At 39.9% G+C, this 26,224-nt stretch overlaps 1 protein-coding gene across 1 annotated transcript in view; it reads right to left on the bottom strand.

Moving 5' to 3' along the window:
* Positions 1 to 26,224, bottom strand: part of NECAB1 (N-terminal EF-hand calcium binding protein 1) — a 54,619-nt gene that overhangs the window by 12,045 nt on the left and 16,350 nt on the right. Inside the window, exons 4-8 of the mRNA XM_085053170.1 lie at positions 17,540 to 17,565; positions 15,150 to 15,247; positions 3,879 to 4,015; positions 2,514 to 2,626; positions 48 to 124 (exon numbers count right to left, since the gene is read on the bottom strand). Of these exons, the coding sequence (XP_084909296.1) occupies positions 48 to 124; positions 2,514 to 2,626; positions 3,879 to 4,015; positions 15,150 to 15,247; positions 17,540 to 17,565 (451 nt within the window). The remainder of the gene's footprint in view (positions 1 to 47; positions 125 to 2,513; positions 2,627 to 3,878; positions 4,016 to 15,149; positions 15,248 to 17,539; positions 17,566 to 26,224) is intronic.

The following is a 26,224-nucleotide window of genomic DNA, read 5'->3' as shown; positions in this document are numbered from 1 at the left end:
TGCTTTACTGAGAGTGAAGGAACAAACAGGCAAAAAAGCCCACACACCTTCTTTTCCAGTCTATCAATTAGCTTCTGGAGTCTGTTTATCTGGACCACCCACTGGCTGTCTTCCTCAATCCAACCTTTGGAAAAGATAAATGATAAACATTTATAAAATGTTACTAAATTGCTTGTATGTAGTGTATTCCTGTATTTTATATAAATCTAAAGTTTACTCTGCAATTTATTTTGCTTCTCAAAGATTGTGTTGCAACTGGTTCAATGTTTATTAAGGTAAAACTAAAGGAAAGCATGATTTGACTCTATGAATGATTTTCTTTCTGTTTAAGATACAATAGAAAGCTAATACAGATTGAAAACTACATTCTGGATTAACGTCAGTGCTTTTGAAATCATACTGATAACTGAAGAAAGCTTTCCATCTCTGCTGCAGGTATATTCCTGCCTGTGTAGTGACCTAATCATGGAGTCATAGAATGGTTTGGGTTGGAAAGGACTATAAAGGTCATCTAGTTTCAACTCCCATGCCATGGGCAGGGAGCCTTCCACTAGATCAGATTGCTGAGGGCCACATCCAACCTGATCTGATGTCATATAGCAAGGGTGAAGATGTTGTAGAAAGGCACAAGCCTCTGGCTATGAAGATGGTGAAGGGACTTGAGGGAAAGCCATATGAGGAGCAGTTGAGGTCACTTGGCTTGTTCAGTTTGGAGGAGACTGAGGGAAGACCTCATCACAGTCTGAAACTTCTCATGAGTGGAAGAGTAGGGACAGGTAGCCATCTCTTCTCTCTCTGAGAGTAACAAGTGACAGGACCTTAGGGAATGGCATCAGGCTGTGTCAGGGGAGAATTATGTTGGATATTAGGAAAAAATTCTTCACCAGAGGATGGTTGGGCACTGGAACAGCTCCCCAGGGAAGTGGTGACAGCACCAAGCCTGGCAGAGTTCAAGAAGCATTTGGACAATATTCTCAGGCACATGGTGTGACACTTGGGGATGGTCCTGTACAGGGCCAGGAGTTGATGATCCTCATGAGCCCCTTCCAGTTTGGGATATTCTGTGATTTTGTGAGTCCCTCTGAAGTCTCTGGAGAATTTTGCTTTGCTAAAGTCTCATAAAAATTGTCTACCAAATGAAAAGGACATTACTCAAGGAAACAAATACATGCATTATTAAAGCAGCTCATGACATCACCCACAGTGTAAGTATGATTGCTCTAAGGAGAGAGGAGGGCTATTTATCAGAAACTGAAGAGTTTTCAATGCATGCTCTTGTTATGCAAATTCATTAACCTGCTTATTTTCCAGCTGAGAGTTCTTGTGGCACTTACATATGTTTTGACCAAACAAAATCCTAATGTTGAGAACATACAACAGCTGTGATCTGTAGAGGAGGCAGGGTGTGGCTTTACCTGAACAAATACATGGGCTAAAGAAATGCTTGAGTGCAGATGATACCACATTGGTACTGTGCACGTGGGCAGCAGGCAGCAGGCAGGAAGACCAAGTGCCAAGACAAACACAAATCTTGTGTAGGAAACTGACAGCTGTCAGCTATTAGTAGAACTGTGGAGGAAAATGTTAGCTCTTTAAGATTACACCAATACAGTAAGTGGATTTGGTAGAGCTTGTATTTGTTTGGGTTCCTTCTGAATTAGTGCAGCTACAAGGCTCTCTGACCTTCCTTGTTAGGAGCAACAGCAACTCACAAGGGACCAAACACAATCCTGCATCACTGCACTCCATGAACAGCATCGTGCTGGGACGTGGCAGGATGTGAGTCACAAATGTGAGTGACAGAAAGGTCCTCAGGAGAGGTTTAAAAGGAAGAGGTTAGCACGTGGCTGCAAGCAGTGAGATCTGCAGGACTGGTCAAGAAGTGAGCTTGGCCCATCACATATTTTGTTGTTTCAGTCATCTTCATGCCTTGATTCTGGGACACACCAGTAGGCATGGAGATGCCTTCACTCCAGCCTCATGCTTAATGTCACTGCTTCCAAAGAATCCCATTTGCCAAAGTACTCTATCATTTTCCGAAGCAGAAATCCTTCTTCAGATTTTGTTTTTTTGTATTATCCTAAATTAAATTTTCTTTCCTTTCAGGTTTTTTATTTTCCCTCTCTGTTTCTTTTTTATTCCCCTCAGCTGGGATGTAAGTGATGGCAGAGAACTTGGTTGTAAATAAATTATAGCCCTCACCTTTTCATTCGTATCTCTAGGCAACAAAAATTACCTAAAAAATGTTGACTCGATCCAAAACACAGGTTTGGACCACAATTTAGTTTTTCTCTTTTATCATTTCAGATCTATGGATATCCATTAATTTTTCTCAGTTGCCTCAGTTCTGAGTTAATACCTTCTATATTAAATTGAAATTATGTTCTGTCAGTAAAATATCTGAGTTAGTTATACATCAAAATTAAATTTTTGAGAGGAAGATATAAAAGATATTTTCTGTATATGTGTGTATGCAAATGTTTTAAATGTCTTTAAAATGTGAAATGCCATACCTGTGCTGGAATGAGGGTTATTTGATGACAGGCTGTTGTTCCTCTGAAGCCTTCGAGCTAAGCGTTTTCCTGGCCACTGAATTGAGAGCACTTCTGGTTTTGTTGGATCTTTTCTGCACAGAAACATAGGAGACTTCTTAAGGGAAAATTGTGGGAGAGCTCTCCTCTCTCTGTTCTCAACAAAATGTGCTCCTATGTTTCCTTTCAAGTTAAATAAAAAGAAATACCTATTGAGAGCACTGAATTATTTTCTGGATTTTCACTAATACTCATTAGTTTTGGTTAGGTCATTAAAGAAGTTTAAAAAAAGAAAGAAGGAAAAAAGAAGAAGAGGGTTAAGCTGGCATAAACCTAAATCTTTTAGGGAGACAAATCTCAAGGTCAGTGTCTGTCCATGATGTGGTTCTGACCTGACCTAAGTAATCACTCACATTTTCTTCATTCACAGGAGTTTCATAGCATCACTGCAGAGGAGCTGGCAGGAATGGAGATACACAGACACTGTGCATGCTTGGAGAACCCTCAGACTTTCAAAACCTGCTTGATTCCTACAGTCAAGATGCTGGGTCAAAACCCCAGGGTATTATTCCTTTACTTAAGAGACCTCAAACCCAACAGCAAAACAAACAAGAAAATTACATTTTCAACAGAAAGATCTTGGCCTTTGAGTATCCTTAAGATTTTCTTTGTCCACAAAACACAGCCGTTTGTATTTTGGTTTCCCTACCATCTTCAACAATAGCATACTGAGGAAAAAATCCATATAGCCAAGTAACTTTTCAAAAATATTTTGATCCTTGATCCTTCAAACCCTCATCACTGAGGACATTGTATTACATTCAGCTAAACCACTTGGACTGATGAAGGCTACCCAGGTGATTGAGAGTTTACAGGGCTAGATGTTAACCAAGAATATGCCGCTGTTTTCTAGGAAGCAGCTGTGACAAGCAAAAGCCTCACTATTTCTTCTTTTAACATAGAGGTCATTGTGCAACCAGGAATGAAATGAAAAAAATCCCAAGAAGCTGGAAAAAACAAACGAGACTCTCAGTCATCTTAGTAATTTCAGAATTCTCCATATTGCAGTGGTCTGGTTTCTGTGTTTGATATTAAATTATCCAGGGATTTAAAAAGAAGTCAGCAGAGCCTTAATGATTGTCCTACATGCAGCCCACCACGGGATCAAATGAATTCAATTTTAGGAAAAATCCTAATAGTGGGTTCCTATATAAAGTAAAAAGTGTATTCTTATTTCTACTGTTGTTCCCTATATCAGATTTCTGGGTGAAATATAAAGTGGTCTTAGAGGTTCACAGTGGTTTCACTCCTCACCCCCTTCCCTGCAGCTGAGAGGGGTTTGCTCACCTCTCCTGCCGGGTCTGCTCCTCCGTGGTTTCCATGGCACACTCCAGGGAGCTCTGGAGGGACTGAAGCTGGTTCAGTGTCTCCTTCAACAGAAAGCGAGTTACAAACTGCTCCAGATTGGAAGCTTCCTGATAGTCCTATCAATTACATGAAAAAACCCCAAAAGGTCAGGCTTTGCTTTCTAGGTAAGAAATACACGAGGGGTTTCTATGCTAATATACACAAATCATAGAAGCAATCTTTCTTTATAGACAAAAAGACCTCTGAATTTCCAGGTGTAGACACAACTCCCACTCAAACTGAGAGGCCCAAGCACACAGTGACACAACACAGTTTCTACTGAAAACCACTGTTTTCTTTACATCCTTAACTCCAGTTGATGGCAGCACTGCATTACTTCTAAAGTGTGGAAAAGCTAAAATAAGACTGACAGCTGCAGAATTGGATTTAAAGTTTTAATTCAGATCCACTCTTTTGAAAAGATGTTTATCAAGCCCACTGGCCTGTCTCAGACAGTGATTATGGGAATAGTCTTTGAGCAGGGCACATCCTTATGATACTTCCCTGAAAAACCCCAATAGCAGTTGGCTGAAGGACTGTTTGTGCAGGAGAGTTTGCCTTCTGAATTTAACAGAATTTGACTGATTTTTGTTCCTTTAATTTGTTTAGTTATTTTGAAACCATATATCTGTATATTTTGCAATTTCATGAAATGCATCTAAATATTATTTGAGCTATAGTTTTGTTGTTACAAAGTTTGCACCAATACTTAGCAGTCTGTAGTGGTTCTTTAAATAATGACTATTGCAATATATTGTATGTATTAAAAAAAATTTATGCTTTTTTTGTGTTGATAATTTCAGAAATCAGTTTTTATGCCTGTTGTCTCCATGGCCCAATAAATCATATTTCTATGGCTGGGGTCAAATTTGAAATTTCTGGCAATCCCAGATCTGCAAAAACCCACTGAGGTCCCTTCCAACTATACCCATACAGTGATTCTGTGGTTCTGCTGTAACATGTAGGTAGTGCTTTGTGAGGAGGGACATCTTTACAATAAAATGAACACCCTTTTTCTTGTTTTTGCATTAATGAATGTAATAGGATAGAGCAGACCTTTAGAGCCTCTGCTTACTGTGTTGAGCTCCTTGTGATCTTTAGATATGTCTTAGAGTTACCTTATCAGTTATCCAGAGGTGTTTTTGTAAAGATGAGAAAGGTAGGAGGATGCTAACATCATCTGTGGGAGTCTAGAATTATCAAAGACTCTTTCTTTATGTATATTTTACCCAAAATTAGTGCTTACAACTATTCTATATGGAATTACTTAATTAACTCTCTTAATGCATGTAGTTGAGCAAATAATTACAAATTATTTACAGTTTTCTTTAAAGAATGGCTGAGTCTGGCCATTCTGAGGTCACAGCAATGTTGGGCAGCTTCAGCTCCTGCCCACTGAAAGATAACTAGTCCTACCTGTCCTTCTAATGTTCTTCAAAGATCATGGAAGAAAGTATTCAGCATATATAAATGAGTTGAATAATTCTAATTCAAGTCATGGAGGGAAAAAGGCTGTCCATTACAATTCAATTTAAACCTGAAGCCTGGCTCTCACCATTGAGGAATTACTAACCATGCTTTGGTCTCAGTACACCACTCTATTTCCTTGGAAAAGTACTTTGTATTATTTTGTGTTTTACTAAATGCACAATGGTGCAACATTTCTGTATCAATTTATTAGGTTTATGTTATGGTAGAATCAACTTAACTGGCATGCCCAGAATTTGTATTGTCAGTATATTTGCCACCAGTCAGTAATGGGACCCATGCATGGTGTCTGTACACAAACTAGAAAAATGGCCTTTTTGTTGAATTTCATTAGCTGTAAATTGCTGTTCATTAGCATATACATTGTACTGCACCACAGTTTGGGCAGTCCAAATGAAAAAAGTCTGTGTTAACATATTGTTCTGCTTGTTAGTTTTACTGATTGTGAATGAATGAGGGTAATTTTCCACATTTTCCTCATCAAGAGGCAACTGTGACCTTTGTGTGCAGCAAAGATTTGTGTTTCCTTTAATGCAACTGAAAATACACAATTAGTGAGTTCTCCATGGAAAAGGTCACTGTGGTCTTTAAAAGTGTCTAAAGGCTATCTTAAAAAGTGCAGAAGATGTCCTTTTATAAAGGCAGAACAGGCAGGGTTTAGCAATCTCCTAGTGCAGTCTCCATCTCAGGGTTAGCACAGGTTCAGCAGCTCCTGATCCTCTCAGTCTCTGGTGCCAACCTCAGCCCTCTCCCCGGGTGACTTGACACCACTACTGCTCCACTTATCAGAAGAGCAGCTCCTTGAGAGGGAGTGAGACACTTCTTACTGATATATTATAGCAATTTTCTGTTCCCTATTTTGTATGTCATATTAAAAATAATTTAATAAAAAATATTTATGCTTATCTTTACAGAAAATACCCTCAAGTAAACTGAAAAACAGTTATCACTGAGTAGAACTCAGCAAGGAATAATCTATTTATATTTCCCTTTATCATGGAATGTCTCCTGCCCTGGGTGTTTAGATCCCAAATTAGTGGGACAATGCCCTGGGTCACAACTTTAACAGAGGATATAAAGTTAGTCAGAATAACTTCACTAAAGTGAAATCCCTAAGATCTAATTCTTCAGACTGTAGGAAGAAATCAAAACAGCATCATAATAAAGTCATAATTTCATCAGAAGCCATATCCAGAGATGCTCAATGTATTGACTTCACACAAATGTGACGTTTGCAGCCTCCTCACTGTAAGAGTGATCAAAGGCACAGTGTGCCCAGTAATTAGATTCAACTTCGAATATGGCACAAATGTTACAAGTTTATCCAAGTATTTAGCACAAATTATGTGTTTAAATTCTACCTAGGGAATTGGAACACTGACGATTCCTACTAACCACTTGCAGTGCTAAGTCAACAGCAATGAGATAAAATAGGCAGTCATGGCTGATTAGAAAGAATATTGTCACACATTTGTAATAGCATCTATCAAAACAGTCTATCACTCCCCTGTACTGGGATTACTGAAGGAGTAATATGCTGTTACTGCAATAATAGTATGTACAAAATCCATGCATGGATAAAAAGTAACTCCTATTTAACTGCTGTTAGGTGCATCGCATAGCGTAGAGACAACAAACTGTTTTGGCTGTGTTTGATATTAGCAGGTAGCAGGGAAATGTGTAATGCAATTGCTCCAGGGAGAAGGTTGTAAGGATAAGTAGAAAACATCAAAGCTGCTGGTGGTTTTGATAGGTATCAAGAGGAGAATGGCTAGTTAAATATTTATTTTTCTGCTGTGAAGTAATTTCTATTTAGAGGTATGAATATTAAATTAAGAGGTTTTTTGTTTTGTTTTGTTTTGCTTTATCTTTATTTCTGACTATTAAACATATCTTCTCTACTGCTAGCAAAAATTTGAGCATTGTCTCTTTCTGACCCAGGAGGTATAAAACTTCCACAAAAAAGAGCATCAAAGAAGTTCCCAAGAGTTTTCATTACTCTTATACAAAGCTAGAAGGGGAAAGGTGTGAATCTCTGGAATATCCTTGCATGACTGCTCAGAATTAATTGCTTGCAGCTTTTTAAATTTATTTTCATTTGATTTGACTTGCACTAATAGTCCCAAACTCAAAAATAAATAAAAATAAAAATTCCAAAACATTATTTAATTATGTCCCCAGATAAAAATAGCATTTATTCATAGGGTCCTCTCTGCCTTGTAGCAGGGTGGAACTGGTGATATATTTAGCATTATCACCAGCATTCCTCTCTCCAGCTAAGACACAGTCAAGTCAGTCACTGACTGGAACAGGCTTCCTGTGGAAGTGGTTGAGTCACCATCCCTGGAGGCATTTAAAAGATGCGTAGATGTGGCACTTGGAGAGATGGTTCAGTGGTGGATTTGGCAGTGCCAGGAGGTTAATTGTTGGGCTTGATGAACTTAAGGATCTTTTGCAACTTAAATGTTTCTAAACGTTATTAATGCTATGATTTTTAATTGGCCTGAAAAAGAATTAGTGATAAACCTAAAGGAGCAAATGAACTGTTTTCAAAGTCAGTGCATGAAAATTAATACTCAACATAAACTGAGCAATACCTGTTATTCCTGTGCAGCAGCTATTCATTGCATCCATTCTGTGAAAGGTGCATTTATAAAAAGGGCAGTTTCAAAGAGAACAAGACTAGATTCTGTGAAAAATAGTAATAAATTCTAATCACATACGAAAACGGATGCCAGCCAATTTAACACAGTTTTTGTGAAAACAAAAGAGCAATTTAAAACTTCATTTTTACTCAAACAGAATGTTAGTTGTTGAACACTATTGTCAACATATGCTTATCTAACTTTCTTCCCAGTTATTTTGTTTTGAGATATAATTTACAAAAATGCTACTGTTACTATTACTCAAATATGCAATTTTAAAAAATCTAGGTATTCTGGTTTATAATGGGTATCAACCCTCAAGAGTGCAGTGATTTCCATAATTACCATAAATGCACTATCAGTAACTAAATTGCAAGTCCTGTGTTACTCTCTCAGCTCCTATAATCTTCTCTTTTACTTTACTTGTTCCTATTTTTAGACTGTTCGAGAAAATTTCAAGTAATAACAAGGCTGCACTGACTTTGCTTAGCTTTGGGGTTTTTTGAGCAAAGCAGAAAAATGAATGCTTTCATAGGAGCAGATAATTAGACGTGCTGTGTTGGTCATTAAATCCAGCATCATGCTGTTGCACACCACACACTCCCCTTTCCAAGTCTGTGCAAGCAACATGTAATAAGAAGTTAGGGTTTTTTTCCCCAAAAAAGATTTGGAAGGCCGTTTGAGAACTTAGTAGCTTCACTGAAGAATTGTCTCATTTTCATCCTAAAATTAATGTTTTTGTTTTGCATATGTAAATGCTGGGTAAAAACCAGTCCTAAATAAAGCAGTTTTGATAATTACTGCTCAAATAGATTTTGCTAGTTCACCTAGTCTGGTCCCCTGCTGTCACAGATAGATCATTTGGTGTCTTTCATAAAAGCTGAAAAGGAGGGAAGAAAGTCCTTCCAAAGCAAAGAATGTGAGACTTTTAGAGAGTCTGAAAAGGAGAAAACTTGCACAGGCCCATCCCTCTTTTCCTATGTTGTTTTCCATTCCTTTCCACAGAAGCCTGCAGTGCTTTTGCCTCCAAAAAAGAGCTGTACCTCAGTATTTAAAAGGGTAGTGTGCATTCAGGGTCATCACTTTGAAAAAATGAGCATTAACTGCTGTAGTCAAAGCACCTTCTGGCTTTCATCTGTGGAAGAAAGATAAATGTTTTCCATTGGCTTTTCAAAAGTCCTGTCCAAGTCTATTCAGGAGATTGCAGTTGCCTTGTAGTAATTTGATTTGCACTTCAGATATAAAGTTATATCAGGTCAAGCTATGCTCTTACTCACTGGATCAAAGTTTCATCTTTATAAGCACTGTTAATTATAAAAACCAGTTTCAGTTTACTTTTTTTTTCTTAGAATCTATAGCACTATTTCCTTTTGAAATGAAAATCCAATATAATCTAAGTAGAAGCTCAGATATGAAGCTTTTTGTTGCCAGAGATTGCATTTACCGCAGCTGTGGTGGTCTTTAGTCACTTTTGAGACAGCTCAGAGGCTGAGTGAGTGTGAGTGCTGCACAGACACTGCACTTGCAAGGAAAAGAAACAGCTGTGTGGTCACTCAGAGCTGCTCTCTGAGGAAGCAGCTCTGCCACATTCAGTTACTCTCAATGATTCCCAGTTCTCACCACTTTCCCATTGTGCCAGTGCAAAAAGTCTCAATTCCAGCTGTTACTCCAGTAAGTTAAGAGCTGATATTCTCTATGTCAAGACCATTATCAGTTCCATAGCAGACTAATAGGTGAGGCTCAAGCCAACAGTCATTGAAATTGTGGAGCAGGAAGCAGTCCCATCCTGAAATCCCCCTGGCACAGTCACTTGGCCACCAGCCCACTGTGGTTACTCTTTTACCAACACTGAAACTGAAGGCAGGAGTCAGAAACAGAGGGGAGTTCTCTTCAGCCAATGAAAAAAGTGAACTGCGAATGGGTGTAATGACTGTCAAAAGACATTGTCAGATCAGGGTAAGCACCACCAGCTCTTCGTCTGTGAGACAGTTCCTCTAGGAAAAAAAAGCCCTTCAGAGACCTCAGAGCTGTTCAAATATCTAAACTGGAGTCTGGTGCCCTACAAAGACCCATCTGGTTTCCAGCTGCTGCCCCAGGAGGAGGTCTCATCCTGCCCCAGGGTCTCCTAGAGGTCCTGTGTGCTCTTTGTCACTCTGGAGACATCTTGGACACCCTTGAATATATCAGATCTTCTAAAATATCTTTAGATAACTGTTTACACCCCTGAATACTTTTATATTGTCAGTTTAATTTCATATGGAAATTAGATTTTTGGTGATTAAATGAGCTTTTGCTAAGTTATTGAATACAAAATAGCTCACCACCAGGAGAAGGTTTGATTTGCAATAAATTACAGCAATACCAGAAATAAAAATGATAGTGCAAAACTTGTTCTTACCAAATAGCTGACAAACAGCAACAATCTTACAGCCTGGTAACTTATGGAAGACATACTCTTTAATCTCTAAGCTTCTGATTTTCAATATTCACAAGTTAATAGAACTGAGATGTTGAGCACCTTAAACAAATTATTTATTTTTACCTATCTACATAATTCCTAAGTGACAGATTTTATTTTCAGAGCTGTGGGTTGTGAAATGTTTCTTAATTATATTTATATGTGACTGCAAGCTACAGAATGTAATAAAAATGTAGCTTGCTGAAAGTGCTATGTTCATGTGGGTAATAAAAAAGATTAAATATTTTAACTAAACATGCTTTATAAAAGATGTCAGAAAAAAAGTCTTAGATAAACAAACCTTTTAATGCATTTGTAAAGTTTTGCTGAGTGTTTAATTTTTAATGCTTCCTGTATAGCAGATGAAGAAGAAATGCAATAAACAGAGCTACCCAGACAGTACTTTGATCTGGAAGATACCAACTTGGCAGGTGCAAGAAAAACAAGGGACACCAAAGATTAACCTGTCCTCAGCATTCCAGTACAAGCAACTCATGCAGACTCTCCACCCTAAGGAGAGAAATGATCAAATATCAAATTCCAAAACCTCTCTAAAATTCCTCAGACATTTTTCCTTCCTGGTGTAAGGATAAAACACAGGGAGACCAGCACCAAAACAGGAGTGTAGCTCCCCTACTGTCTTCTGATTAGATGGTGTTTGTATTAAAGTATAGCTTGCAAATGCTACTCAGTCTTTTCCCTGCTGAAATGTTCCTGGCTATATCCATTTCCCTGCATTTTTAGCTTAGCACCTTCCCATCAAGCAATGGAGCATAAACAGTTCCAACGCTCCCCAGAGCCTCCTGTCTTCCCAGGTGCTATTTTGTTTGGTTTGGAAGGAGGAATCTGGCCCCAGAACACTGAAAGGAAGTCTGGTTTCAAAGTTTTTTGAACCTGCTAACGCACTGGAATGTTTTCTGCCACAGATGACTCAATGGTTTCACTTTCAGATAGAAGTGGACTGGAAGACTGGAGAAAAACTCAGTTCAAGAAAGCTTGGTTGACAGCTCTTTCAAACTACAGAGGGCAATAAAGTACACAGAAATCATGCTGAAATTGCCTTGCAGGATCAAGGCTCCTGCTAATCTGTTGAGGAAAAATATCTATTCATGGAAACAATTTGGAATGATGTGGGCAATGTGGTTGATCTTGATTTAAATCCAGGAGTCCATAGTTGCTCTTGGTGGGATATTGTGTTCAGTTGGTTTGGCAAGGTTTGGGGAGGGCAGAAGAGAGGGACTACAGGGATGTTTTCTGTCAGGAGCTGCCAGAAGCTTCCCCCTGCTCAATAGAACTCATCAGTGATGCTGGTATTGCCTCTGTGATAACAGACAAAAGAAGAGGGAAAAAATTACTGCATAGAAGTGAATTGCAGCCAGAGAAGACAGGAGTGAGAATATGTGAGAGAAAGAGCTATGCAGACACCAGGGTCAGTGTAGAAGGAGGGGCAGGAGGTGCTCCAGGTGCCAGAGCTGAGATTCCCCTGCAGCCCCTGGTGCAGACCATGGTGAGGCAGCTGTGCCCCTGCAGCCCCTGGAGGAGACTCAAACCAGAGCAGGAGGATGTGCCCAAAGGATGCTCTGATTCTGTGGGAAGCCTGCACAGCTGGGACCTGTGGCCTCATGGAGAAAGCAGCCTGTGCTGGAGTAGCCAGCATGAGCTTATGACCCTGCAGTGGACCCATGCTGGAATAGCCTGCTCCTGAAGGATTGCACCCTGCATTTAGATTGGGGTTTAGGTTTTTAAGACATGCCAATCCATGCTTTTCATTGAAGACTGACACATCTTCCTTCTCAAGGGTTTCCATGGAAACTGGAACTGAGGAACTTTTCTGGGGCTCCAATTCTGCAGTTGCCTCTTGTGCAAAGTACTGAGTATGGGCAACTTTAATTGATAGGAAAGCAGGTATTTTCTATAGAAAAGACTGAGTGGTGGGGTTTTTTTTGGTCTGATTCTTAGCTGGATAAATCAATAAAATACCAAGTTGCTCCTTTTCCCACTAAATATTTAAGAATGGATCCACTCCCCGCCTGAAGTGGCGCACACTCTGGGAAAGTTTAGCAGAGACTGATAGTTAGAGGTGCTGAGTTTTCTTCAATCCACAGAGTCAGAGGGGATGGAAAGCTCATGGCAGCTCTGGGGACTGGGTTTGTAATCAGTCCCATGCTTTGCTGGGTAGAGTTCAGATTCAATCTCGGCAGTTTTTACTCTTGGTTTTTAATAGGACAACTTTGTCCTTGGAAATTTGGTTTGGGTCATTGGAAACCAACTCAGCCACTGTACCTACACCATGTCCTTGTGGATCTCACAGTGTAGGTCTTAAATTCCAGACTTTTTTCTATATATGAATTTTCCTACTAGGTAATGGCTTAGAAGGTAGTAATAAATACTGCTACTACTCAGTGACTGTTCGAGGACTCAGTGGCTGCAGAGGCAGAACAGTGACAAAGTTTTATGCTCCATTAGGAGAGGAACCCCAAGCCTTGCTCAGGATGCATGTCGATGGCCATTTAAAACCAGACCAACCATTTCTAAGCACCTGTTTGCATGAGCAGGGAGTCAGCTTGAGTTAGGAGCTGCCTCACATCTTGTGTGTCTCTGGTGAGTGATGAACATCTTTCGTCCATGCTATCTCAATGTGCTAACTAACTTTTGCTGCACCTCCAGCTCTGATTTTAGATGGTTGTAGTCCAGATTTTAGACCACAGATCTCAGTAGAACTTGAACTTTATTTAAGATGGAAACTTAAGATGGAAATTTTAATATTTGCAATGATTTATCCAATTATAAATGCAATATATATCCAATCATTTATCAAGTAGTCAGGTCACATAACCTATCTGTTCCCTGAGAACTGAATTCCTGTTGAGAATAATCCAAATTTTGAATTGCAAATTTAATTTCCATACAAAGCTGTAGTGGCTGAGCATATCTTTGGCAGAAAGCTTTATTTTAGAATATTTGAGGATGCATTTTTGTTTGACTGTGTTCACTCATGGTTTCTACTAAATGGAATTAAAAGTGTTTTTCCAGTGTTAGCCTTTCTCCATTTCTGCCATCTCTAACAAATAGTCATCAGAAGTATTCCTGAAAGACAGGAAACCCATTAGGCTTCATTCTTCAGTTAGGAAAATAAAATACAAAGAAATTGTGTTTTGGTTATATTTTAGATGGGTTCTTCAAGCAGACAAATGAAACACTCATTTATATTCCAGATTTACGTATCCATATTTCCAGTCATGCCAGCATATACATTTTATAATCTGATTAGTCTGATGGACTCCTCCTTGTAATAAACTTCAGAAGTAATTGTTAAATGCTGTCTTTTATTTACTTCCAGTTGTTAAGAGATGATGTCCTGCCTTTAGCAGCAGTATTTTATGCACATGGGTATTTTTTTGTAAATTATGCATAGCTAAAATGAACCAATCTGCTGCTTTTTAATATCCAGCTCAACAAGACAGTGAGTCAGCGCCCATTCACTTCATTAGGAGTGGAAGATACAGAGCATGAATGGAGAGACATTCAGCTTCCTGGCTCAAGCTCTAAATAAATAAGCTACACTTTCAGGTTTTTATTTCAGCAGTTCATGTAAAATGTATGAGTACTTTACTCCTGCAAACACCCGAACACCAAAGATAACAGCTTCACTATAGAAGCACAGCTTTCTACACTTTGAGCTCTCCATTGATTGACTGAAAAAAAACCCAGGGTTTTTTGACCCCACAGGATCTCAGTGAATAATTTTGGCTGAAATTTCTGTACTTGATGACTAGCCTGGTGTGGATCTGTGGCTGGTTTGGAGGATCTGGGTTCACTTCCCTGGTTTGTGCTTTCCCTCTCCTTTTGAAGCTGTTTCACCTTGCACAGAATATTTAACAGTTCAGCCAGGGAAGAGGAGCAAATCACCCAATGCATTGACACACTTTTGATCAGACATATGGCTGGGATGTGGTCTGAAATCAGGAGCAGGAATGACCATAATGAATTGAGTGCCAGGTGGATCAGCTGTCCTGCATGTCCTGCAGCATGGCCACATTCCCAGTCAGATGTGAGGATGGAGAAACCAACCTTCTCCCCCAGATAAACATCTCCTCCCTCCAGGGTAAAGGTGCCCTTGCTGTGCTGGTGGGCAACAGCCCTAAGACCTCCTCTTGGCAGGCTCTGTCACCACTGCTTTTGTTTAAAATGCCTCAAATGGATATGAAATCTTGTTCTTGGTCAGGAGGTTTTGCCTAACCCACCACATTATTTCTTCAAATTTGATATATTTCCAAATGTTGGTGATGATATTTACCCACCCTTGGCAGGGGACATAGAACCCTCTTGGTACAACAAATATGAATGAAGAATGCAAAGAATATTCTTCAGACCATTCACAAAGACAAATTTGGCTATACCAAAACTGTAATTTTTTGCAGGCAGAACTTTAAAGATTTAATGTACAACCATTTTGACAAGCCTTACTTGTCAAATCTTACTGGATTTTGCTACAAACATGTATCTTTGGAAGAACTTAAATACAAATTAGTAACTTTATTTAGATAAGAAAACTACTGGAAATACTGTTCAAATAAACAAAATATACAATTTAAAGAAAATATCACATTTTTTACTTACTTTCTTTGTTTTGTCCATTGCCTTCAGTATGGTTATGTTTAAGTCTTCCAAGACAGATAGAACATTTTCATACTCTCCCAAGTGCTTTGAAAAATAATCTAAAGGAAGACAAAACCACACGTCACCTACAAATGACCTGAAAAATCAATATTTCCTTACATATCAGCTTAATCAAGTCTGAATTCAGTTATGGCATTACAAATACAAAAGGAAAATGAGTTAGAATAAAAAGGATAATTTTATTTTTAAGTTTTGTATTTTTTCTCTGCAAAGTCATTCCTGGCATACTTAAAATACCAAAATCAGTATTTCAAAACATTTTCTTTCAATAAATGAGTTGCCAAATAAATATCAATTTTACAGCTAAAACAAAAATGTCTACCTCGTCCTTGTAAACTGAATTTTCAGTCTAATAGTCTACAGTTACTAGTAGGAAATGACATTTTCATATGTATGTGGTGAATTTGATTATATTGATACAAAAATGAATAATTCTAGTAAAACCCTTAGAGGAGATCAAGTGGGGGCTGTTGTGAGTCAGGGTTGGTTAAGACCAGTTGTTTCTCTGAGAAATGAAGAGCCCATGAGTTGGCCAGATAAGCTTCTAGTCCCAGGTGCTGTGATTATTTTTTAAAAAAATGCAATACATGCAAAATTCTTTTTAATGAAAACCATGGAAATAACAAATTGCAGGATGTCCTTGTGTAGCTTGTCAAAGCAAAGGATGTTTTACCAGAAAGAGCTGATGTAAAACCAGGTGGCATAACTCAATGAGAAGTGTTACAGCAAGAGGAAGGAGCAAACCTGGGCAATCAACCATTTCCCATTTGGTTGATGTGGTGAAATAAAACAGAGGGAAACACAGGAAGGAAAGAGTGTGAAAAATAAGGAAAATTATGTTAAAGCTTAGAGACTGTGTTAGACAAGGCATTTAGGCAGCAGATCACCTGGAAGAGCACAAAAATCAACATCTAAATGGCAGACAGGAAGAAATGAGATTAGATGTGAGTTTTTTGAAATAATAAATAGCAACAATTTGGGGCTTTTAAGAGGTCAGCATGAGCTTCTCGGGGGAATCATGGAAGTATAAATTACCATGAACACTGCAACACGACCTGGTATTGTTGAGAGGTTGAATGAAATGATTTAGAATGAAAACATATTGCGAATTAGTACACTGGATGTTTTTCACCTTCATTTCTGAGGTGAACTGAGATAACTCAGAAAGAGCTGTATAATCACAAGCTTAAACATGTGTTGAGTAAACTCAATACCAGATTCATGGATGAGAAACACCCCAGTGGCAACATTTGAAATATTTAAAAGGCAGCTGAAGCAGCCTGTGTTTAATCAAAACAGTCAGCAGAGTCAGTGCTGGACTGACCCTCAGCCCTGCAAGCCTGTATGCCTCCAGTGCAACATCAACTGCAGTAAATCCCTTATGGAACAAAACCACCTCTCTTCCTTAGCTAGGTTTATACAGTTTTGGCCAGATGTTCAATCAGAAGCAGTTGTCACAGCCCAGTTCACTTCAGATGAGTCTCTTGTGATATATTTAAAAGCTACAGGGTGAGGTGTCTTGTAGTGGGTTCTTGGCCACAGGTAGAGTCACCCTGCAGGTGAGTAAATGAGCTGGTATTCAACTTGACACTATTTTCAGCTTTTAAAGTCTTTGACATTGCTGATCACTGGAAAACTTACCAGGCTACTATCTTTCCCTCAGAAATTGGCTGGTTTTGACAAGTGTAGTTTTTTTTCTGACATCTTGTGGGAGAACCTGCAAAAATCTTTCTAAATTGTTTTCTGCTGAAAGATAAGCTGGAGAGCAAACAGGGTGTTGGGGAAATGACTCACAGCCTAGAATGAGGTACAGAAATGGGTAATTGGGCCAAAATCTAGGCCTTGCAGGAGTTTTATTGTGACAAAGGATCATAGAACACCTGAAACTTGCTGTTCTCCCTGGCTCAAGTAGCAGGAAAGTAATGAGTTTTCTCTTTGTGGGGTATTTGACAAGCGCTAAAGTGAGAAACTAACTAGAAAAATATCTCACACAAAAGAGAAATAAAGCACAAGTCATCTATCTATCTATCTATCTATCATCTATCATCTATCTATCTATCTATCTGTCTCCATATCAGAACAGATCTTGAATTTCAGAGAATGTGAAGTACTGATTAGGAAAACTATTTTCGAAGTAAATTCTGCACGTAGGGGATGACAGAGTCTGAAAAGATTATAAGCCATCTGCATTTTCCCAGGAGTTCTCTGAGTGGAAATTATTTTCTGTTTGAGCTACAAAGATTAAACAGAAAAAAATAATCACATGGCATGTTTATTTGCACAGGGCTGCTGCAGGCATAGATTATGTTCTTTCCCAAAAAAGAACTTACCACAGAGCTCTTCTGTGTCAAGATTGCTGGAAAGATAAGAGTAGAGAAGGTCAGTGAGGTTAGTAATGTTTTTTGTTGTATTGGTAAATAGTGCAACTCAAATATTAGCCTGACTGGGATATGAAGCCCCCCTGGAGATGCAAGTGCATGGCTCTTGCTGGCCTTGCTCTGCTGCCTTGGGGAGGCTTGCCTGAAGAGAAGGCTGCAGCCTTTCTGGAGCTGGTGGCTCCAGGAGGTGCAGCCTCCCTTCCTGGTCACATTCCCTCTGGCACCTTCCTACTCACTGCAAAGTCGCTCTGAAGTTCAGCCTTTGAGCATCATGATGCAGCCACTGCTCCTCAGGCCTTATACATTTAGTCCCAGTTCTGGCAGAAATCCATCTAAACACCAGAAATGTCTGGTTTGGGGTTTTTTCTCTATGTTTCTGCCTGTACCCCTCTTCTGTGGCTGTCATGCTGGACAGCAAGGCTCAGAGAGCTCAGCCTCCCATGCTGCAGAAGAAGAAACCCCATAAGTAGCTCCTGTTTGCAGTCCTTGCTGTGCCATAGTGTTCTTTGGGAGAGACAGTACAGAAGGAGGATAAAACCAGACATAGCCCATCAGCACACATAATTCCTAAGACTTTCTGTCCATGCAAGACAATTTCACCACTACTAACTTTGGCAAAAATAGTGTTGCGAAAAGTATAGATGTGCTGCCATATTCCCATGCCAACATTAAATAAACACATAAATGCAGGGCAGTATCCTGTTCAGTTCAAACCCGTTCACTTGAAGAAGATTTCATCTTGATCAACTTTGAAGTGATATTTTCTCTCATAAGCAAGGCCTTAATAGTCAAAAGAAAAAAAAAAATCAACCTACAGCTCATTACTGAAATTTGGCATATTGCCTTTCTTCCAAGGAGGAAAAGAGATTATTAAAGAAACTTAAAAGCATGAATGTCCTCTTTGAATCTTGCTGAGGGGTGAATATTGAACGGCTGATTGCACTTAGTATTTTTTCACTTATCTTTTTAATAGGATTTTTTAATTGACCTTTTAATAAAATGATGACACAGTGCTATCTTAAAATCACTTTCTTCACTGCTAACTTCTATACATCTGGCTTTTATTTCACAAGGGAGAGAAACTGATAGAAATTGCAGGATCCTGGATTATCACAAACTTGCATACTCAGGACTACAAAAACTTCTGAACATTTTAATTGATAATGTAAATGAGATTTTCACACAACATTTATTAATTGAAGGTGATCTTATCTGCATTAGAACAGGCCAAGTTAGATGGCTGCAAATGAGACCTTCACCTGATTTTTCCAATGACCTTGATGACAGGTAAAAGAAATTCATAGTCTTTAAGAACTGGTGCTGAAGCTGTGAAACTTAACTCTTAGGTCAACAAACTATCAAACTATGTGATGGGAAAAAGTGCCAGCAGCTCCTTAAGGCTGTTTACCACAGATCACTGTGGCATCTATGAGCAAAAGGCTCTGGCCAAACTTCTGCAGTTCAGCAGTCAATTTTGTAACAGTCCAGATGTTCACCTCTTGAATGTAAACTGAAACCCTGAAAGCTGGAAAATTGCCTGAGTCAAAAAGCCTTGACAGAATATGATGGGGTTAAATGATAGGAGTTTGCTGTTATAATGCCTACTCTTTTTTCATCATTGCTGCATGTTCTGTTCCTTCCCATCATCTGCCCTAAAAACTTATTGTAATAGACATTTCTGCACTTCTTAATGTACAGCTTGATTACTGAATTTAAAACAGCCTTTCACATTGTTAACCAGTCAAATTCATGCTCCCTTTTCAAATTTCATTTTTAAATCCATTCTGGTCCTTGTTCTTCTGCAATATCCTCAGCACCATGTTAGTGATACAGGGAGTGGCTCAGAGGCTTTCAGCATCCCTGTTTTCAACATGCTGTTATTGACAGGAGTGACACAGCTGCAAATGGACTACAAGTGAAAATGGAAAAGTATTCAGGTGCTAAATTCATTTTCAGTTAGAATTGGACAGCTGAACAACTAGAAAATGTTATCTAAAGCAATTTGTGCAGCAAGCCTGGGAAAAAACACACAGAAAAGATAAAAAGAACATGGATTTCTGTCTAGCATACCCAGTATTTCCTTCTCTGTTATAAATACCCTTGAAGGCTTCATTGTTCTCAGCATCCTGTTTGAAGGGGATGCTGTTCTAGACAGGGAAGCTATAATTTTTTGTCACTGATTATTTAATTCTCTCGGAAATAATGACATGCTGCTCCAAACACAAGTGTGAATAAACCTAGAAATTCTTTTGCTGCGTACCAACAATTCTGAGCTCCCTGCAAGATGTTACAGAAACAATTAAAGAAGTTTGGCAAGTATTTAACAGTACAGGAGTGAGGTGCACACCAGAGGGCTGTTTCTGTAACTCTGTACTCAGGTTTAGAGCAGGCATCTGTTCATCATTTCAAAGGGTACATATGCCAAGGATGCTTCTGCTTAGACCTATAATCTGGCAACGCTGAACATGTTATTAGCAATATTTGCTGGATGACTCACATCCAGGCAGCAGCCCTCCATCATGATAAGCAACCAAAGCACAGGGTTCATGTGCACTCATATCTTGTCAGCATGATAACTTTTAAAATTCTGTTCTCAATTTGCCTTCTGACTACTAGATGCAGCCCTTCTATCTGTCTATCTAAAATGTTCTCTACCTAAAAACATGAGCTATTTTTAAAGGACTATTACACTGAGCAGTCCTGATCACTGAAAAGTTGATCATATCTGTTGGTAGGTGACAGAAAAACAAGCAAATTCACTTGAATGAGCTGTGCCATAAGTGCTTATTCGTGGTACCTCTGGAAGTGGTCCAAAATGCAGAACTGCAAAGCAGCTGTGATCTTACTCTGCCCACTACAGTTAGCTGGACTGGGGGCAGCCAGGGAGGAAGGAAGGTTAAAGCTATTCCAGTCATCCACTGCTGTGGATCCATGGATCCATCCACTGACCTGACACACATTGTTCTATGCTACAAAAGGCACCCCTAGGCAGAGGAACCAGCAGAAGATCCACATGCTTTCCCTGGACCACAAGAAGAGGCAATGATATCTTAGAGAGTACGGAATCTGGAATATAAAGCAGTTACTTTGTTGAAGAATCCAATACAATATGAAAGATTTTATGAACTAACTTCATTTAGGAAAATCATTGTCATGACTTACAGCTGGAGAAGGATAACACTTTCTTCTTCAGATCTCGTCATTCTCAGATATGAGAAGGATTTATTTCAGAAACTTGAATTAACTCTCTTTTTGGTCCCATTTGCATGTCTTTTTGCTAAATTTGGTTTTAGGGATGAAAGTTTGAAGCTAATATTGCCTACTGTTGAGCGGAAGCATATAAGTTGTGACTGAAAGGAATTAAGTGTTACTTAAACTATGCAAGGGTAACTGAATAGGCATCCATGGGCAATCTCAGCCAAAAAGCTGTGAGCTCTTTGCAACAAGAAAGCCTGTGTACCATCCCACTCTAAGTCAGCAAAATAAGTGCTCCAACACTACTGAGGGTGTTTTGCAAAGGAGTCTTTTGTGTGCACTTTCATTTTAAGGATTTTCTGCCTCACAGCTTCTTTGCAACAGTGACCACCTTTTTGTTCAGGTTTGTTCAAGGCTTCTTACCAGTGGAGGCAAAACTGCTTCCAATGGGATGCAATGCTGCAGTAAGCCCAGGTTTGACCTCTTGTCACAGAAAAGGGAAAGGAGGAAGGAGGGGCAGAAGTGGGACAGAGCCCCTGTCCCCGAGGAGGCAAACTTGCTGCTGTCCCAAGGGAATTTTTACTTTTCAATCCCAGATCCATCCGGACTGTGCACCCCCTGGGCTCTCAAAGGCAGCAGCCAGCTTGGCTCCCTGGGCTCTGACATGGGCAGCAGAGTCACAGCTCTTTTTATATCCCACATTTCACTTCACTAAATAATTGCCTAGCTTGCTTAGCTCCAGGCCAAGTGATAACTTCAGAATCATCACTTACTGCTCTGCCTGTGGCAGGACTGAAGGAAAGAATACAGGGCGGTTTTTTCCTGACTAAGAACTCAGCTGGAAAAACAACCCTCTGGTCCTTTGCATTCAGTAATGATTCACAGGGATTCGATGACTACAGAGCTGACAAGTCACCTTAACCACCCCAGCTATAACAGCCTTTGTGTTGCTAAAAGGGGCTTAATAATGCTATTAAAACTTGTGGTGTATGCTAAAATTTGTAGAGCACTGTACAAGAGCTGCAGAGCTTTGATGTTTTTCACAGTCTGAATGACAAAAACCTAAATGGGGAAATGAGATGCAGCATCACGGTGGCTCCTTTGCCACAGAGAGCAAATTTCACAGTTTTCACCTCATAGGAGATTATAATGGTTCAATTTCTGGTTTTGTCACAAAATGTTTTTTTAAAAAAAACTGAGACTAAATTATTTTTTCTTAGACCAAACAAAATGTTTGCTTTGGTTTATTCTACTCCTTGGAAATGCACGGGAGCAGGCAATTCCAAAATGTCAGAAATCAAGCAAACGGGGCAGAAGGTCAGCTTTGCTGAACAGGCATCTTCTGTTGGAAAAGGAAGGTGTATGCCCAGTGTAAGCAAGATCAAGTGACATGGGAAGAATACAGAGATGCAGCTTGCCAGTGTAGGGAGAATATTCATGCAGCCAAAGATCAGCTGGAGTTGAAGCTGGCCAGAAATGTGGGGGGAAATAAAAAGGTATTTTAAATACATTAATGGCAAAAGGCAGCATAGAAATAACACCAGCCTGTTACAGGATGAGGATGGGCATCTCACCAATAGGGACATGGACAAGGTAGAGGTGTTTAATGCATTCTTTCTCTGTCTTCAGTGTAGATGATGGACCAAGGGGGTCGCAGTGCCCTGAGCTGGAGGATCATGGCTGCAAGAATGATCAGATCCCAGCTGACCCTGAATTTGTGTGGGATCTGCTGCTTCAGCTGGATCCCTGCAAATCTATAGGGCCTGATGGGACTCATCTGAGAATCCTCAAAGAGTTGGCTGATGTCATTGCAAAATCTCTCTTGATTTTTGAGGGGTAATAAAACTCTTGTGTTTCTCTGGGAAACCCAGATTATGGGTTACTGTTTGATTTTTTCACTGAGAGGGATTGTCATTTGTTTCTGCAGAAAGCTGGATTTTCCATTAAAAATAACCATTCAGATGGAAAATTTCCAAGCAAAATTCTCTTTGCAGCTTGTCTGTCTGACCAGAGGATCTGTTAGCATTAGGATTGTGTAAACCATTCACTAGCTGTGAAATACCAAAATGTACAACCAGCTCGCTCTGACCAGTATCTTGCTTTGTCTCTGTTTCATTTCCAGACTGGTTTCCTGAAACTTGTCTTGAAAAACTTGTTATGGTCTTGAAAAATCTGAGAGCTAAACAAAGAGCTGCAATTACATCTCTTAAATATTAGTAAACCCAACTTTCTGATGCCAGTGCTGTGCCATGAGCCTGAAATTCTAATTTAATCTAAAAGTATCCATCTTTTAAAAATGGTCAAAACCCAATGTATTATTTTGCTCTTGCAATTTTTACATTCAAAAATTCCCTTAAAAAAATTATTCACCTGCGGTTCACCTAGTTAAAGAGCCTGTCTGTATCTCATATTGTTTTTACTAAATATTTTATTTTCCTCATTGCATTTAGAAGTAGATTCTTTTTTTTCTGTGTACTTGTATTGAACTGTGAAATATCAGCAACAGCTTGAGACTGAAATATGCCTTCGAACTAAAACAAAAGTAAACCATCCAAGGCAGAGATAATTAGTACACTTAGAGTATCCTTAAACTGCTGAGGACTTGTCATTATTATCTTTACAACCAGAACCTGGAAGGAAGCATTCTGGTCCATATAACATGCCTTCATTTTAGTTTCAGTGCACAGTACTGGGCTCCAGGCTCATGGGTTCCCACGACTGCAAGGATTGCTAACCAACCTGTTACTCTCAACATCCAATTGTCACCTTATGGAGTTTGCTGCTAGAGCAGATGACCTCAGCATTTTTCTCTCTTGACCCAAGGAGGGAACTAGGGCTCTGCTAGTGAAGACCTGGGCAGATGGAAGGAAGGTTTATTCACCTTGGGGATGAGTCTCAAATGTAGATGTCCATATGTGTGCTGGGTGTCTAACCCCCCCTGCCAGGCAAAGGAGCCCCAGTCATATTCAGTGGAACTGGGAGGGTTTAACAGACCAGCTAGGAGGAGACTGAGAAGTAATTTGATATAACACAGGCATCTAGTGTTACTTCAAACACTTTGGCATTTCTCCTACTACCCAGGTCCTGACTACTTCTCCTGTGTTATCCTTTCCACCCTGGGCAGATTTTCAGGTGTGAGCATCCTGAATGCTTAATGCATTAGGTGCAATCATATCTTAGGTGCCAGGGACTTCCCTGACTGTGAAGGAGCCTCAGACACCTGCTGACACACACACACAAGTGCAGCTGTGTCTCCATAGTGCCACATCCCATGCCTACATCTGCTGTGTGTGCAGCATGTTGCACTCTCCCAAATGCCCAGCAAATACTCAGTGCTGCAGGTGACTGAGGCTCTCAGGCCCTCCCCAAACTCATCTCTGGCTTGTGCATAGTTTAACTTAGGCCACACACAAAGGTTTAATGGGACCTCCCGCCTTTGGGAGGCTGCCTGTGCCCCAGGTCCTCAACAGTTCTAGCAGCCCTCCTGTCTTGTAACTAGGGTCCTGACTAAGGGCTTCATTTTGCCAATGAGTAAAGTGAGAAAAACAAATCTGATTCCCCACAGGCTCCTGTGAGTCAGTAATCAGTGAAGCATTTATCGCACCATCTCTTCAGCAATGCTGCAGACTGAATCCCCTTGAGACCTTCTGTATATCTTCCTAGTTTGTAACTTTGCCAAATATTCTCATTATCTTCTGACACCTTTTCCCAGGGGATGCCATTATGCTAAAACAATTTCCATGGAAGTTATGAGTGAGGGGAGGGAAGGGTAAAGGATAAGAGTAAAAGGGAGGTTTACATTTGCAATGACTTTTGCTAAGACTTACTTGCTAAACCATTAACCATGTCAAGGTTTCTTGCTCTGCTGAAAGATGCACTCATCAGAGGTGACACTAAAATTAAGCAGGAGATGACTTACCAAAGAAAAGAGCTGTTACAGTCTTCGCCCCTTAAGCCACTAATTTCATACTTTTCCTGTGTATTTCTCTCCATGTATAAAAAGAGTTGTGCTGCTGATACCTTTCTCTACTTTCAGTACAATTATTCAGGAAATAACACATGTAAACAAAACAGCTGCATTTCTGCAGAACTACCTCTTCTGAAACCCAGCTGTGCTTCAACAGTATTTTGCATGCAAGATGTTTTGCATTCAGTTAATAACCAGAATGCTCCGAGAAAGCAGAGCATGTGGCTAGTCAGTTCCATGATTACTTCAGCAACAAAATTACTACAACCTGCAGACCACGTCCTCCACGAGCTGTGTGTTTTCACCCTCCTTGTCAGAACACAGAAAGACTTCTGGTGCCTTTGCAGCACTTGCATTTGCTCCAACACCTTCCCTATTGCTCCCAACAGCCCTGCAGAGCCTTGCTGAGCACTGTGTAGCTCGGAGCTGAGATCAGGGGAGAAGAGAGGGGTGAGGAGCCACACTAGGTTTCCTTCACCCTCACAGACCTCCAGAATGGCTAACTCAGAGCTCAAATAGAGTGCACTGAGATTTTTCTGAAGTCTTAGGACAAGCACTGACCAGGTCCAAACTGACATTGCAGATGTATAACATTGATGCCATGTCAAAATACATGTCAATTCAGAACACAAAGTTAAGCTCTTCCTCTTGCCCCTTCCCTGCTCACAGACATGTACTCATGTTGGTCTAACCCTTGCTCTGGGGTCCTGCCTCCTGCTCAAGAAACTCTGGGGATCTGCCTTGGCCTCTTGATACCTTAAGATGAGGTTAAGATGTTGCCCAGATCTTTGTAGTGTGTTTATATTGGGGCTATCTGCAAAACACTTAAACCATTATGAATATGGGGAGCAGGATCACTGTACAACTCCAGGCTGAAGCTTAAATCACTGCCCTTGATTTCTCACCTATACTTGTTTGGTAGAGGTTTTTTAAGGGTCTTTAAACACAATACACTACTTTGCAGTAGGTAGGAATGCATGGTAGGAAACAAGAACCTGGAGATGTGGCTATAACAGCCCCAACCTAATCACTGCTGCATCAACACAAAGCCTTTCCTTACACTGGCAGAGTGAGGACAGCTGAGTGTGGACTCTCCACAGCTGCTTCTTTATACTAATTAATGGCATGTGATTACATAAGGATTGCCCAAAGGTTTCATGAGATCCTGGAAAGCACAAATAGAAGAGACTCTCAGTGGAAGTGAAATGCCTAATTGGCTTTCAGCTTCCATCCAAAGTAATGGCAATACTGGAAACTGCATTTACAGAAGAATGGTTAACTGCTATCCCATAAATCAGTCACCTTGTGCTAATTACATGTCAGGAATGCTCACTGTATGGCCTAATCAAAGCATTCTACCATCTCTTGATGTAGCTTTTGAAGCACAGTGTCTCTGAATAATCAGAAGTTGCTTCTTTTCCTGAAGACTGTTAAAGTCAATGTAATGTATTAATTAATTCTTGGTATAACCTCCC

This window comes from Lichenostomus cassidix, chromosome 2 (genome assembly GCF_008360975.1).
Source record: "Lichenostomus cassidix isolate B80296 chromosome 2, HeHo_3.0, whole genome shotgun sequence".
Classification (NCBI taxonomy): Eukaryota; Metazoa; Chordata; class Aves; order Passeriformes; family Meliphagidae; genus Lichenostomus; species Lichenostomus cassidix.
This window is presented reverse-complemented; position numbering and strand designations above follow the sequence as displayed.